Source organism: Antechinus flavipes, chromosome 1 (assembly GCF_016432865.1).
Source record: "Antechinus flavipes isolate AdamAnt ecotype Samford, QLD, Australia chromosome 1, AdamAnt_v2, whole genome shotgun sequence".
Lineage (NCBI taxonomy): Eukaryota > Metazoa > Chordata > Mammalia > Dasyuromorphia > Dasyuridae > Antechinus > Antechinus flavipes.
In genome coordinates, this window is record NC_067398.1 from 438,705,444 (window position 1) to 438,719,949 (window position 14,506).

General features: G+C 37.3%; 1 protein-coding gene across 1 annotated transcript in view; it reads right to left on the reverse strand.

Moving 5' to 3' along the window:
* Positions 1-651: 651 nt before the first annotated feature.
* Positions 652-14,506, reverse strand: part of ZBTB10 (zinc finger and BTB domain containing 10) — a 188,576-nt gene continuing 174,721 nt past the window's right edge. Inside the window, exon 7 of the mRNA XM_051969990.1 lies at positions 652-4,194. Coding sequence (XP_051825950.1) covers positions 4,124-4,194 — 71 coding nt within the window. The 3' untranslated portion in view covers positions 652-4,123. The remainder of the gene's footprint in view (positions 4,195-14,506) is intronic.

Consider the following 14,506-nt stretch of genomic DNA (forward strand, 5'->3'; position numbering starts at 1 on the left):
AGACTTACATAAACTGATGCTAAGTGAAGTGAATAGAACCAAGAGAACATTGTACACAGCAAAAACAAGATTATGTGATGATCAACTTTAATGGACTTGGCTCTTTTCAACAATGATGTGATTCAAGCCAATTCCAATAGACTTGTGATGGAGAGAGAGAGAGAGAGAGAGAGAGAGAGAGAGAGAGAGAGAGAGAGAGAGAGCGCCATCTGCATCCAGGACCATGAGAACTCAATGTGGATCACATAATATTTTTTACCTTTTTTGTTTTTGTTTGCTTGCTTTTTTTCCTCTCTCTTTTTTTGCCTTATTGATCTGATTTTTCTTGTGCAACATGATAAATGTGGAAATATATTTAGAATTGCACATGTTTAAACTATGTTGGATTGTTTGCTGTCTAGGGGAGGGAAGGAAGGGAGAAAAAATTGGAAGAAAAAGATTTGTAAGGATGAATGTTGAAAACTATTATTTGGAAAATTTAAAAGCTACTATTAAAAATTTCAGTAAAAAAATAAATGCTGAAAACTACATGTATTTGGAAAACTAAAAATACTATCAAAATTTTTTTCATTACAGCTACTGTTTTTATATTATCTGCAGCCTCTTTTAGGACATCTATATCTATAGATATATGTGTGTGTGTGTGTGTGTTCTACATCTAGGGGACACTGGATAGAACAGAGATCCTAACCTCAGATACTTATTAGCTGTATGATCCTGGGTGAGTCACTTAATCCTGTTTGCTTCTGTTTCCTCATCTGTAAAATAAACAGAAGAAAATAGAAAAAACCATTCCTGTGTCTTTACAACCCCAAATGGGATCATGAAGAGGTGACAGGACTAAACAACAACATATGTGTGTATATGTAACCCTTTCATACACAATTTGACAACAGCCCCTTTTATTGACAGCAATAGAAATATACTCTCCCCTTTACCAATTAGAAAACTGAGGTTCATAAATTAGATGATTTGCTTATGGTTATTTGACTATATGAAACTCGGTTCTCCTAACTTTAGGTCCATTTTCACCCTTACCATAATGCTTCTAAAAGACTTTAAAATTAACACATCTCTAAAATTAAAGTCCAGGTCTCCAAACCAGCTGTTCGCTATTCTTGGGCGGGGGGAGGGAAGCGTCTTGTGTTTGTTTCCTTTTGTCTTGGCTTGCCCTCTCCTTATTTCTCACTCTCTGGGCTTCCAGTTCCCCAAGGCAGAGATTGGGTCTTTTCTTAGAACCAGCCTTCAACTTTTCTAGTTCCCGGCCTTACCCACCAGCTGCCAATTACCCGGGTTGTCCAGTGCCTTGGGCTGGAGAGGCTGATCCTGACAGCAACGGAATTGGGGACTGGCGGTTGATTTTAGTTTGAAAGAGCTGTTTTCTTTATTTTCCCATAGTGGGCGGGCTAGTGCTATTTGCTGCTGCTGCTGCTGCTGCTGCTGCTGCTTCCTGCTGCTGCTGCTGCTGCTGACAATCCAGCTGGCCCAGACCCTCCCTCTGGAAGGAAGGGCCAGCCGCTGTCCTGGCCACGGTCCTGCACTGCCGGGCCGCTCCCCAAAGCCTGCTCTTGAGAGTCCTTTCTACAAACAGGAAATAACACTGGCAAACCAACAGCTTGTGGGAGCAGGAAAACCGCCCTAAGCTTCTTCACCGACTTAAAGAGCTTTCTATTTTCTCCTTGTGGGTTCTTCAGCTAGCCAGGCTGGCTGGATAAGCAAGTCCTCCAGTGAATGCCTCCTTTTTGTAAGTTAAAAGTAAATAAAACATCCCACGAGGCTGTCTCCAGCTCTTTAATAGAACCATTTCTGTTGATTACCCACACTGGTATCCAACGGGACTGCAGTTGGTTGTTAACATCTGGGGGGGAGGAGACCCTGGAGGAGAGGTGTTAATTTAGTTAAAGGCTTTCTTCGATGAATCTCATTTTGGCAGGAGGAAATCAAGACAAGCTGCATAATACCATTCCATCCACAAGCTTTTGTAAGTTACTTTTCCCCCCTGTCCTTAATTAATTTTGCAATCCCTTTCACTGTCCCCAAAGGATTAGGCCAGAGTAGACAGAAAAACTAATAGAGCGAAGGCTAGCTCATCCTGAAATGAAATACATTTTCCTTACCCCATTTTAAAGTACCTTTCGTCCCCCGCGTCTTCTGTCCCCACAAAATCTCTTTTCTTTTCAGCTAAGGATACATTTCAGGCTTGCTCATTTGTAACTTTCCAAGGTTACTTCCTTTAGATTTTGCTTCAAAACAAGTTAGCTTACCAGTTGAGTCTGCGAATTAATAAGATTTTTTTCCATCACAGGCAGTTCTATACAAACAATGGTTAAAAATGTGAGATGGGACTTTTAGATCAACTTTTCTAAACTGATTGAGCTACTTTTACAAATGTGGGTCAATACTGTTTCTTGAAACAAGAGACCAACCTAGACAATGCCGACAATAAAGGAAATGAAAACAACATAAAATACACTGAACAATCTTAGCTGCAATTAATTGCAATGAACAATCTTAGTCCCAGACAACAGAAGATGAAACCTACATCTCTACTCCATGGGGAGGTGGGGAACTACCAGTCAAGAATGTAGCATATGCCGACACACTGTTTGTTTTGGGCAATTAGGCTTAACTGTTGTTGTTTTCATCCTTTATTAGAAGGGAGGTTTCAGTGCAGTGTGGGGAGGGGGAGAGATCAGGAAAAGACTAATATTAAAAAGATACATAAACTCTTGTAAATGGAAAGAAAAGGAAAAGACTATTGAATGAAATGGAATCAGACTCCTGATTAAGAATAAAGGAAAGGTTTGTTGTATTTCTAATAAATTTGGGGAATAGCATATTGTATGTAGTAGATTTGAAATTTCATATGCAATCATCTGTTTTAATGTACTGTCTTATGGAAATGCTTGTTTTGTTCCATGAGCTGAAAATAAAACAAAATTTTAAAAGACAAAGAACAAAAAAATTAAGTGTAAGTAAGTAATTAAATAAGTGTACATACTGGGCACAAATAAAGAAGTTACATTGAGGAACAGCTTAAGTAAGGCATCAGCCTGACATCTGTTTACTTTTGGAAACATGACTATGCTTTAATGCTAAAATATCTCCTTTATGCAAAACATGCAAAGATCTCCTTTACAAATAATTTCTGAAGATGAACTTTCTTTGTGTTGGGGAAGGGAAAGAGAGAGAGAGAAAGTGGGAGAACTATAGCCTCCTGGCAATATTTTTTTCATTGTAACACTATAGATAACCTCTTTGTCACAATATTGCAGAAGAGATTTCTGTTCAGATATAGGCTAGGCTAGATGGCCTCTGAAGTCTCTTTCAATTTGTAATGTGTGATTATGAAAGAGAGCTGCCATTATGGTCAATGTCTACGTGAATATACTGGGATCTTTGGACCAGGGGGGAAAAAAGTGAGAAGGGTGAGAAGAGGATTTCCAGCTGATCTATGAAGCTCAAGTCAGAATGCTGGAGCTTAGTAATACTAGTCTTAAGATGAAATCTCTTCTCTTCTCTTTATGTATTAAAGAAAAAAGAAAAGGAGACAATGAGAAGAAGGAAGGAAGGAAGGAAGGAAGGAAGGAAGGAAGGAAGGAAGGAAGGAAGGAAGGAAGGAAGGAAGGAAGGAAGGAAGGAAAGAAAGAAGGAAAGACGGAAGGAAAGACGGAAGGAAAGACGGAAGGAAGGAAGGGAGGGATGGAGGGAAAAGAGGGAGAGAGGTAAAAGAGGGAGGGAGGTAAGAGAGGGAGGGAGGGAGGGAGGGAAAAAAGGGAGGGAGGAGGGAAGGAAAGGAAAGGAGAGAAGGAAGGAAGGAAGAAAGGGAGGAAAAGAGGGAGGAAGGGAGGGAGAAAGGAAGGGAGGGAGGGAGGGAGGGAAGGAAAGGAAGGAAAGGAGGGAGGGAAGGAAGGAAGGAAGATCAATGATAATTCTCTATTTGACTCTGGAAAAAAAAAATTGTGCTTTTATCCTTCAGTTATAAAATGCATGACAGCAGTTCTCCATGTTATTGGTATACCAAGTCCTGATACTTTGATTTACCCAAATGATGCCTTTGCCTTCCACAAGAACTTGTAAACCCAGGGTTGCCATAGCTGTTGATCCAAGCAGATGGAAAGAATTAATGGATTCTCAATTCAGGGGTCACAACTGCAGGTGTCATTGGGAAATTCAGGGCAGCTGTCCAGAGACCTAGACAAAGACCATAAAACAGAGAAGAGCAGTCAATCCTTTGAGGTCACTTTCGGGGGTCAGACAAACCAAAATGAATTTAAACTGCTAAAGAGTTTCCTTAAGCAGTACAACTAAATTTTCTGGTTGGTTTTAAGGTGTTAAAATGGAAATGAACTTTGTTCCTATGTACATTTCATCCTGATGGAGAAAGCCTTTTTTTTTTTTTTCTAGTCATTCAAATTGTTTCCTTTAATCCACTTAGACCCACTTAGATCTTAGTCTCCAGTAGCAAGCTTTGATTATTCTCTCCAATAAGATACCCTTAGCTAGTTTTTAATATTTTAGTTTTCTTTTCAAGGAAGGAACAGGTGTTGTCACTTTATAAACAAAATGAAGTTTTTCTTTGATAATGAGAAAGAAAGAACACCCTTCTCTTCTCTATCCCCAGAATATAAAAGAAAATATGGCACTGGAAAGGTAGAAATTACAGTGGTTTTTTTTTTTTTTTTTTTTTAGATGAAACATTTTTACTTTATCTCTTGAAGAAATCAATTCAAACCCTGAATCCAGTTGTTTAATTGTCCATGCTGGTCCATGCCTCTGACCAACATCATTTATAAGAAGAAATGACAGAGAACAAGGCTAATATATCAGCAGAAATAGATCACCAAATAGATATTGCTTCTGATGAATATGTCATACTAAAAGGAACATTCAAATCAACCAATACTAAGGCTTAGGAGAAGGTTAGAGCTTCGTCCTTTGTCATTTCTAAAAATCTACCAGAATCCCAGAAGGGAGCAAAAAAAACGAGGTTTAAGTGCCTAGCCTGCCCACCCAGTATTCACCAGTTAAGAACAGGATTCAAAGTATTACTAAGAGCATATATTTTCAAAACAGGTATTTTCAACCTAAAAAAGTTTCCATGCTTACTGAAAGCTTTTTCCTATTGAATGTATTTTGTATTAGAGTAAGGCAGTAAGTATATAATTGCATATTATCTTCCCCTTCAGAATATAAATTCACTGAGGACAGGATCTATATATTTTCTTCTTCTTCTTTGTATCCCCAGCGCTTAGCAAATAGTGCCTGGCACACAGCAGTTTCTTAATATTTACTGAACTGAATTGGATTAAAATAAGAAATATAGTCCTGATATGTTCCCACAAAGGGCTCTTACTGATGCAATTGATCTTTTTGCTATACACTCCTCTCTCTTCTTTCTTCTTTCTTCTTTTCCTCCTTCTCTCTCTTTCCTTCTTTTTCTACGTCATTACCTCTTCTCCCCTTGCTCAGTAGAAAACATTTACTTGCTAAATTACAGGTGAATTTGTGCCTGGTCCCATATACCTCTGTCGATTGGACTCCTCTTTTCTGCCCACTCTTCTCTGTCTGGTTCCCTTGCTAGTCTGAATTCCCAAACATAATCACTATAATCCTGCTTCAAAACACTCTCCTAGAGAGTCCCCCAAATCATCAAACCCTTGGCTCCTATACAAGAGACCCTTGTCATCATCAGTTTTCCTGAAATTTAACCACATAAAGCAAAAGGCCAAACAAAAAATTTCATACTTTCAAATATTAAACAAACACCAAGAAAAATTAAAAATAGGCCAGGACAAATAAGGAAGCAACAGATGGAATATTATCTGAAATATATAGAATCTCATAGAATCATAGAAAGGATATTCAAGATCACATAATCCAACCCCTCATTTTACAGCTAAGGAAACTAAGACCAAAAAGTTTAAGGAGCATACCCAAAGTCACAAAACCAACGAGCAGCAAAGCTGAAGACATATTATCATAAATTTAGAACTGGAAGGGACCTTAGGAAACATCTAGTCTAAACCCCATATCTTAATAAGAAGAAGACCAGACTCAGAGGAGTGAAGCAACTTGTACAAGATCACACAGCTACCAGGTGGCAGAGGCAGTGTTCAAACCTAGATTCCCCCGGTTGCAAATCCAGTGCCCTTGCCATAGTACAATATAGGAGAAATAAAAAAGAAGATATGGACTGCAAAAAAAAAAAAAGCATATAACTCAGCAGACTATGTGATGTGGTAGGAACTCAAAAGCAAAAAATTTAGATAGCTAAATGTGCCATTATAACTATGTTCTGTGGTAGGATCCTAGAGAAGTTAGCTGGAATAGTTGTACTGGAAGAGGATTAAAATGATGTCATTATGCTGGAATCAAGGTACAGGTGACTGCTCAGATCGATACGAGCTCAGAAGTCTCTCCCACAGACCCACCATAAAAAGTCTATATGAACATTTGGAATGGAGATGTCTCTAAATTTGTGCATCCCACATTTCTTTTGAGCTGCTGCAATTCTTCTTTGCTTGTTTGGCTTTCTGGGCAGACCAAGCTGGATGGTCTTGTGCCAGCATCTCCCATGTCCCAAAACAGATACCAAAGTTCTTCACAGAGACTTTGAAAGTGTCCTTGCACTACTTCTTCTGACCACAATTTGAGTGCTTGCTTTGTAGGAATTTTCTCCATAAAATAGTCTTTTAGGCAACTGTAGATAAACAATATGGCCAGCCCAAACTCTACAGGAGTTTGAATGCTTGGCATTTTAGTTCTAGAATGGACCTCAATGACCACTATCTTATCCTGCCAGGTGATCTTCAGAATCTTCTAAAGTTCTTCTCTCCCATGCTTTCCTTTGGAGCTAACTCCATAATGCATGTGTCAACCTCTTCATCTATGTGTACATCCCTGAAAAGTATACTGCCAAGGTAAGTGAACTTCACTATAGCATTCAAAATTTCTCCAATTGCTATAATCCATTACATATGTGGATAGTATGGTGCTGGGTGGTGGAGAACCTTTTAGATCCTCAATTTCTCCACCTGTAAAATGGAGTTAAAAAGACACTACCTCAAAAGGTTGCGTGAATTAATTTACAAAGAAATTACATAAGCGAGATTTATTATATATTTATTTTATATATTTTTTAAAATCTAGAATAGATATAATATCTATTCTAAGGTAGATCTTAGAACAGATAGAAACTTAAGTCCTAAGTCACATAGCTAGTTAGTGGCAGAATGGGGAATGGTGATATTTAGCATTTATATAGCAATTTAAGGGCAACAAAGTGGCACAGTAGGTATGGCATTGGAGTCAGGAGGATCTGAGTTCAAATTTGGCCACAGTCACTTATTAGCTGGGTGACTCTGCAAGTCACTGTTTGTCTTCATGGGTAAAATGAGCTGGAGAAGGAAATTGCAACGCATTCGACTATCTTTGCTAAGGAATTCCCAAATGGGATCAGGAAGCTTCAGACACGATTAATCGACTAAACAACAATTTTTGTAAGGTATATATTGTACTTAACTAATATTATCTCATTTAATTTTCATAACAGTCTTGGGAGGAAGTTGCCTTTTTTAGCTTTATTTTTAAAGATGAGGAAGCTGAAGAGAACAGAAGTCAAATTAAGTGACTTGCCTGAGGAGACTCAGTCAAAAAGAAGACTTGAGATCAAGTTTTTCTGACTCCAAGTACAATGCTCTAGTCATGGCACTACTTAGCTTCCTTCCCAGGCCCCTTATATTCAGTTACATTGATGTCTAATCTAGTGAATATTAAAAATCAAAAATGATTCCATATGAGCTATGCTCACCATTCTAGAGCACTACTGATGACTAGGCATGAAAATTTAAAATTAATTTCACAAACATGCCTTTATGAGGAAATACGTGCAGCTCACATAAAATTACTAAGGTACTTTATATGGTCCTCTCAGGCTTCTCTCCTGGGAGATACAGGGAATAATTGGTCCCTAACTTTCTAATTTCTTTGCTTATCTGATATATGAGCTTTCAAGATCCTAACCTTATAATGGTACCATTAAGTACCAGTAGTTTTTGCCACCTTCAAAATGGCATTCTGTACTAGCATTGCCTACTCTCAGTATCATATGAAAGTGTCCCTGACATTAGTGCTGCCAACTGTGGACATATGCAAAATTCCCTTTTATATAACCAAGCATTCACTCCTACTTTAACTCCTACCAAAAAATCTGTTACTCACAGAAGTGGCATAAATTTAAATATCAAAGATCTCCAAGAAAAACTTTGCAAAGGGGTTCATATTCAACTCACCACCTTAAGTGACTTTGTTATATGTGGAGGAGGTGATTATGGAGGAGGATGAAAGAAGGGTGTTCTCCTGGTGACTTCTTTTGTGGACTCACTGGATTTAGAGTCAGAAAAAAAATAATCTGTACTCTCCTATTTACTATCTGTTGTTTAGTAGTTTTCGATCATGTCCAACTCTTCATGATTTTGGGGGGGGGGGTTTTCTTGGCAAAGATGCTAAAGTGCTTTGCCATTTCCTTCTCCTCATTTTGCTGATGAGGACATTGATGCAAACAGGGTTAAGTTGCTCAGGGTCGCACAGCTAATAAATATCTGAGGCCAAATTTGAACATAGATCCTTCCAATTCCAGACCCAGTGATCTGCCTCCAGGTTAATACTTGGTCAGTTCACTTCACCCTTTTCAGTTTCAATTTCTATATCTGTTATTGAAAGGGTGGGATGAAATAATCTCTTAGGGCTCTACATCTCACAAGTCTATGAGTCCTAAATGAGACTATTTGCTTGGGCATTACCCTATAAGAAAAACATATGTTCTGACATAGTTCACAAAGTCAAAAATTTGGAGTTAGAAGAGACTGCTAAGGTCATCTAGTCTATCCCAAGCATTCAGAAAAGTCCTTCATTTTGTTGTTACTTGCTTAAGATCACAAGCAGATAGTAAGTGATTAAAAAACCAATCTGAAAATTGTATAAATATATATGCCTGTATTGGATTTAACCTATGCCTAAAATGGATATTTTTTTTTTTTACCATGTTTAATATATATTGGATTACATGCCATCTAGGGGAAAGGAGAGGGGGAAGAAGGGGAAAAACTAGAACACAAGGTTTTTCAAGGGTCAGTGTTGAATAAATTATAAATCAAAATTTATTTGAAAATAAAAAACTTTTTATTGAAAATTTGAAATTAGAAAACTTTTGAAAATAAAATACTTCAATAAAAACAGCAAAAAAAAAAACAAAAAAAAACAAAAAACAATCTGAACACAAACCTTCTCACTACAAATCCAGTTATTTTTCCATAGCACTGCTTTGACTGTATTGATTCTAAGCTGGAAGTCCCCTTTTCTCCATTCAATCCTGATACCATCACCATATATATACTATATATATAATCTAGATAACATCTAGATAACTTGAGTTTCCAATCAAGCCTAGGATTATCTTGTGTGCTGGTGTACATGTGGAAGGAGACATGATGCCTGATTGGCTTCATGAGGCAGGGCAGTGGATAGAGCATCAGCCCTGAAGTCAGGAAGACTTGAGATCAAATCGGACCTCAATCACTTAACGATTCCTAGTGTGTGACCCTGGGCAAGTCACTTAACCCCAATTGCCTGGGGGGGTTGGGAGAGGGGAGAATGCAGAGGCAATGATGCTTACCTAATGTATTGGGGCTTTTGAGATGGTTCCAAAGCTGCTTCTTCTTTTTTTTTTTTTTTTTAAATAACTTTTTATTGATAGAACGCATGCCAGGGTAATTTTTTACAGCATTATCCCTTGCATTCATTTCTGTTCCGATTTTTCCCCTCCCTCCCTCCACCCCGTCCCCCAGATGGCAAGCAGTCCTATACATGTTGAATAGGTTACAGTATATCCTGGATACAATATATGTGTGCAGAACCGAACAGTTCTCTTGTTGCACAGGGAGAATTGAATTCAGAAGGTATAAATAATCCGGGAAGAAAAACAAAAATGCAAGCAGTTTATATTCATTTCCCAATGTTCTTTCTTTGGGTGTAGCTGCTTCTGCCCATCTTTGATCAATTGAAACTGAATTAGCTCTCTTTATCAAAGTGATCCACTTCCATCAGAATACACCCTCAAACACTATCACTGTTGAGGTGTATAATGATCGGTTCCAAAGCTTCTTTAGAAGAGGTGTGTATGATTCCAATGTTCTTTAGGAAAGACCCATGGAGGGAAAAGCAACCCCACACATAGGGGAACCAGGTGTTTAACAAGTCTCTAATTTCCAGTTTGTTTCCCCAGCCACTGCATAGATATCCTAGGGAAGATTAGGCCCTCTCCTCTCTTTTTAGGAGAAATATGTCTCTCCCAAATGAAGAACTCATTCCCTCGTGTCTATTTTCTGATATGTTAAGATTTGTAGAACATCTCCAATTTCTGTTTGTTGTTATACATGGATAAATGAGTTTCTTCTCTACTGATTTATGCTGTTCTTTTTTATAACCAATATTTGGTTTTTTAAAAAGTTAATTAAGCTTGCAAGTAAGATATTCCCTCCCATGAGAGTGATCAGGAAAGTTGCTTTTCCTGAGCATTATACCCCTAGAACAAGAAATCATTGAGAGGAAAGACTAATATGGTTCTAGCCTTGAATGGATCTTGGAGACTGAAGAAAAGGGAGCCTTGAAGTACTCCCTAGGCCTGCCTGCCTTCTTCTATTCTCCCCTCAGTAAATATGATAAAGTTATATTTACCTTTAGCCCTCCTCTCCAACTTGAGCTAGACCTTAGATCATATTTTCCCACCAGCCTGTCTATACATTTAAGCAACCCATGTGGACATTCCTATTGTACATCTATATAATGTGGCACACTATTCTTTCTAATGTTACCCTCCATTCACTCTGTGTTCTGGTCAAACAAACCATTCTCTCACCTTCTCCCTCAAACAGGCCCTAGGTCTCACACTCCACCCATAGCTTTGTTCAATCTATTTCCTGGACCCCTCCTCTTTACCTGTTGAATGTTTATCTAGTCTTCAAAACCTAGCATAGAACTACCTTTTCCATGAAGCCTTCCCTTGATTTCTGGTCAGTAACAACCTTTTTCCTCATACCATTTATAGCACTTTGGTGATAATTTAATGAACTTATCATATAATATTGTGTATTTTAGCTGTCAATATCAGTATCCTGTCTCCCAATCATTCTGTAGAGCAAGGTTTGACATGTCTAATCAAATTAACTAATGGCTTATCTTGCTCACTGGTTTATTGTTGTTCTCATTGTTGTTGTTTTTCCATAAAACTAGCTTCTAGATTTATTTATTAACTCAATGGTTTTTTGTTTTCACTTTTAATTTTATTAATCTCATCTTTGATTTTCAGCATTTCCATTTTGGTGCTTAATTGAGGATTTTGAATTTGTTTTTTTCTTGGTTGAGGGTTTGGCCTTTCTAAAGCCTATGTCTCATCTCTGATAAAAATTTGATACCCAAGATATATAAAGGTCTGATACCCAAGATATATTATATGCCTTTGATTCACCGACTCCATCACTCAGTGTGTAATCCTAAAGAATTCAGAGCCAAAAGGAAGTTACATACAAAAAAAAAAAAAAAAGATTTGTAGCTAAAGTACTTTTTTTTTCTTTTTCTTTCTTTCTTTCTTTCTTTCTTTTTTTTTTCTTTTTTCTTTTTTTTTTTTTTTTTTTTTTTTTTTGCTGAGGCAATTGGGATCAAGTAACTTGCCCAAGGTCACACAATTAGGAAGCATTAAGTGTCTGAGGCCACATTTGAAGTCAGGTCCTCCCAACTTGAGGGGTGGTACTCTATCTACTACACCATCTAGCTGCCCCTTGTAGTTGTACTTTTTAAAGAATAAGAATGAAACTGGGAAACAGTTGAAGAAATTGTGGTTGAAGAAATCATGGAATATTATACTCACCAAAAGAAATAATAAGTATGAAAATTCAGAGAAACTTGAGAAGACTTATATGAACTGATGCACAGCAAAATAAGGATAACCAGTATAATTTACATAGTCACAATATTGTAAAGGAAAACAACACTGAAAGATTCCCCATTTGATATCCAATTATTGCTTCAGAGAACTGATGATGAAATATAGTTTCTCTTTCTCACAAGGAGGTGCTGGGCTAAAAGGGTAGAAGAAAACAAATTTTTTCAGATGTGGCCAAAGGGTTAGTTTTGCTTGACAATAATTATCTCTTATAAGAAAGTATTCTATTTAGGGATGGGAAACAGGAAGTGACAGAGATAGAAAAAAAAAAACTGAACAATAAAACATTAAAAAAAAAAAAAAAAAGTGTTATTCCCAGTGCCAAAAATAGTGTCCTGCACACAGTAGGCACTTAGTAAATATTTGCTGCTTTTCATTGTCTGGAAACCCTAATTTTTTTCAAATTCAAATCTTAACTTGAATTAAACAAAGTATTTCTGTTTATACAATCCCCTACTTAGGAGATCATATTCCCAGAAGGGACATGTGAAATCCCCACTCTCACTACTTCTGGTTTTTCTGTCCACTTTCTAGTTCCACTTTCACATGGTACACCAACCTGTCTATATTTTAGTGAAGGACTTGAAGACATTAAGTATCTTCTAAGTTTTTAAGAAAAGGGTCTAGGACTTTAACTCTGATTTCTTTGGTACAGAGAACTTCTCAGGGGAGAAAACTTCCTCTACCAAGTTATGAACCAGGACAAATCATGTAACCTCTGTTTGCCTCAGTTTCGTTGTGAAATAGAAATAATAATAGGACTTACATCACAGGGTTGCAGTGAAGATTAAATGAGACAATAACTAAAGCATTTAGCACAGTGCCTAGTACATAGTAGGTGCTTAATTAATTCTTGCTCTTCCTCACTTCTCTGAAATATAGTGTCCCAGAGCTATCCATTAAAGGGTAAGTAGCTTCTCCAGAATCACACTAGCAGGAGTACTAAAAGTAAATTTGAATCCAAGTTTTCCTAGTTCTGTAGCCAGCCCTGTAGCTGCTCTGCCATTCTGTTTCACTCAACACAGATGAGCACTAAAGATATTTTTGAAGAAATCTTATTAAAATATAAGTAAAATATCACTAAAAGGAAGTTGAGCTCTCAGTAATGGAAAAAATGAATTAAGAAGACAATATCATGGAACATACTTCCTACCTCATGGCTAGAGAAGACAGAATATCATACTCCTGATCAAATAAAGTTTCTCTATCAGAGATTTTGGTTTAATTACTTTTGTTTTATCACATGGGAAAGTTCTATCTGGGATGGGGGTAGTTAGAAATGTCTATGATTTAAAGACAAAAGGCATTAATAAAAGAGAAAAAAAGGGGGGGGGAGAAACATGCTTCTTTAATGTTCTTTTCTATACACGAAATCAAAGCACATGGACTTTTAATTAGAAATCTTTTATGATCAAATTGGTATAATCTGACAGAGGGAACCTCCAGTCTAAAGAACTTGGGCTATGGTAATAAGCAAAAATAATCAATGCAGTGCCCCTAATCTTCAGCAAAGACATGGTTTTTTAAATATATAATATAGTATTGCTCCTTGATTGTATAACAGTTCCTCTCCCAGGACCTCAAAGCATTCAAGGACATGATATGACATTATTACCAAACAATTTATTGATTTTAAGAATGTTTCTACTTATATAAATTTTATATATATATATATATACACACACACACACACACACACACACACACATACATATATTTATATTAAGTAAAAGGAAACTTATTTAAGAAAGGAAAGCAAGAAAGGAAGGAAGGAAGGAAAGGAGGGAGGGAGGGAATGAAAAGAAGGGAGGGAGGAAAGGAGTCAAGAAGGAATGGAAAAAAAGAGGGAGGAAGGGAGGGAGGAAAAAAGGAAGGGAGAGAGGGAAAGAAGAAAGAAGGGAGGAAGAGGAGGAAGGGAGAGAAGAAGAAAGGAAGGAAATACAAGCCTTGCTGTAAATACTATCCCCATAAGGAGAGGTCTGAAGTAAAGAGAAGAGTACTTAGAACTGAATTCAAATCCCTTCTTTGGCATCCTCTAATGGTACCATAGGCAACTTATTTAACCTCTTCAAGCCTTAAGAAACTCTCTTAAACTTGTCTCACAAACAGGTTGTGTGACACTGGTGAAAGAAGTTCTCATATCAATGACATCATAAATTCTTTAATAGTATCCTCCTTTTACAGGAAACAGGTACAATCCAAAAAAAGACTTTCTGGAGATCAGAGTTTGGAGATAGTCCATATCAAGAACACAAAAGGGAATGTGTTTTTCCTTCTCTCTCCTATTCTCTCCCCCTCTCTCTCTCTTAACTGCTCTGCCTACAAGTTCTATTCTATTTTTAATTTGCCTCATAAAATCAAGATGTTTGCACCCACCTAACCACTTTTCCCAGGTGCACTATTTCCTAATCTCTGGCAAACTCATTCAGGCTTCAGATGCAATGGCTCCCTCATGTTCTATCCAATAGAGTCCTTGCAATTGTAATAAGTTCTGATGTTCTGCAT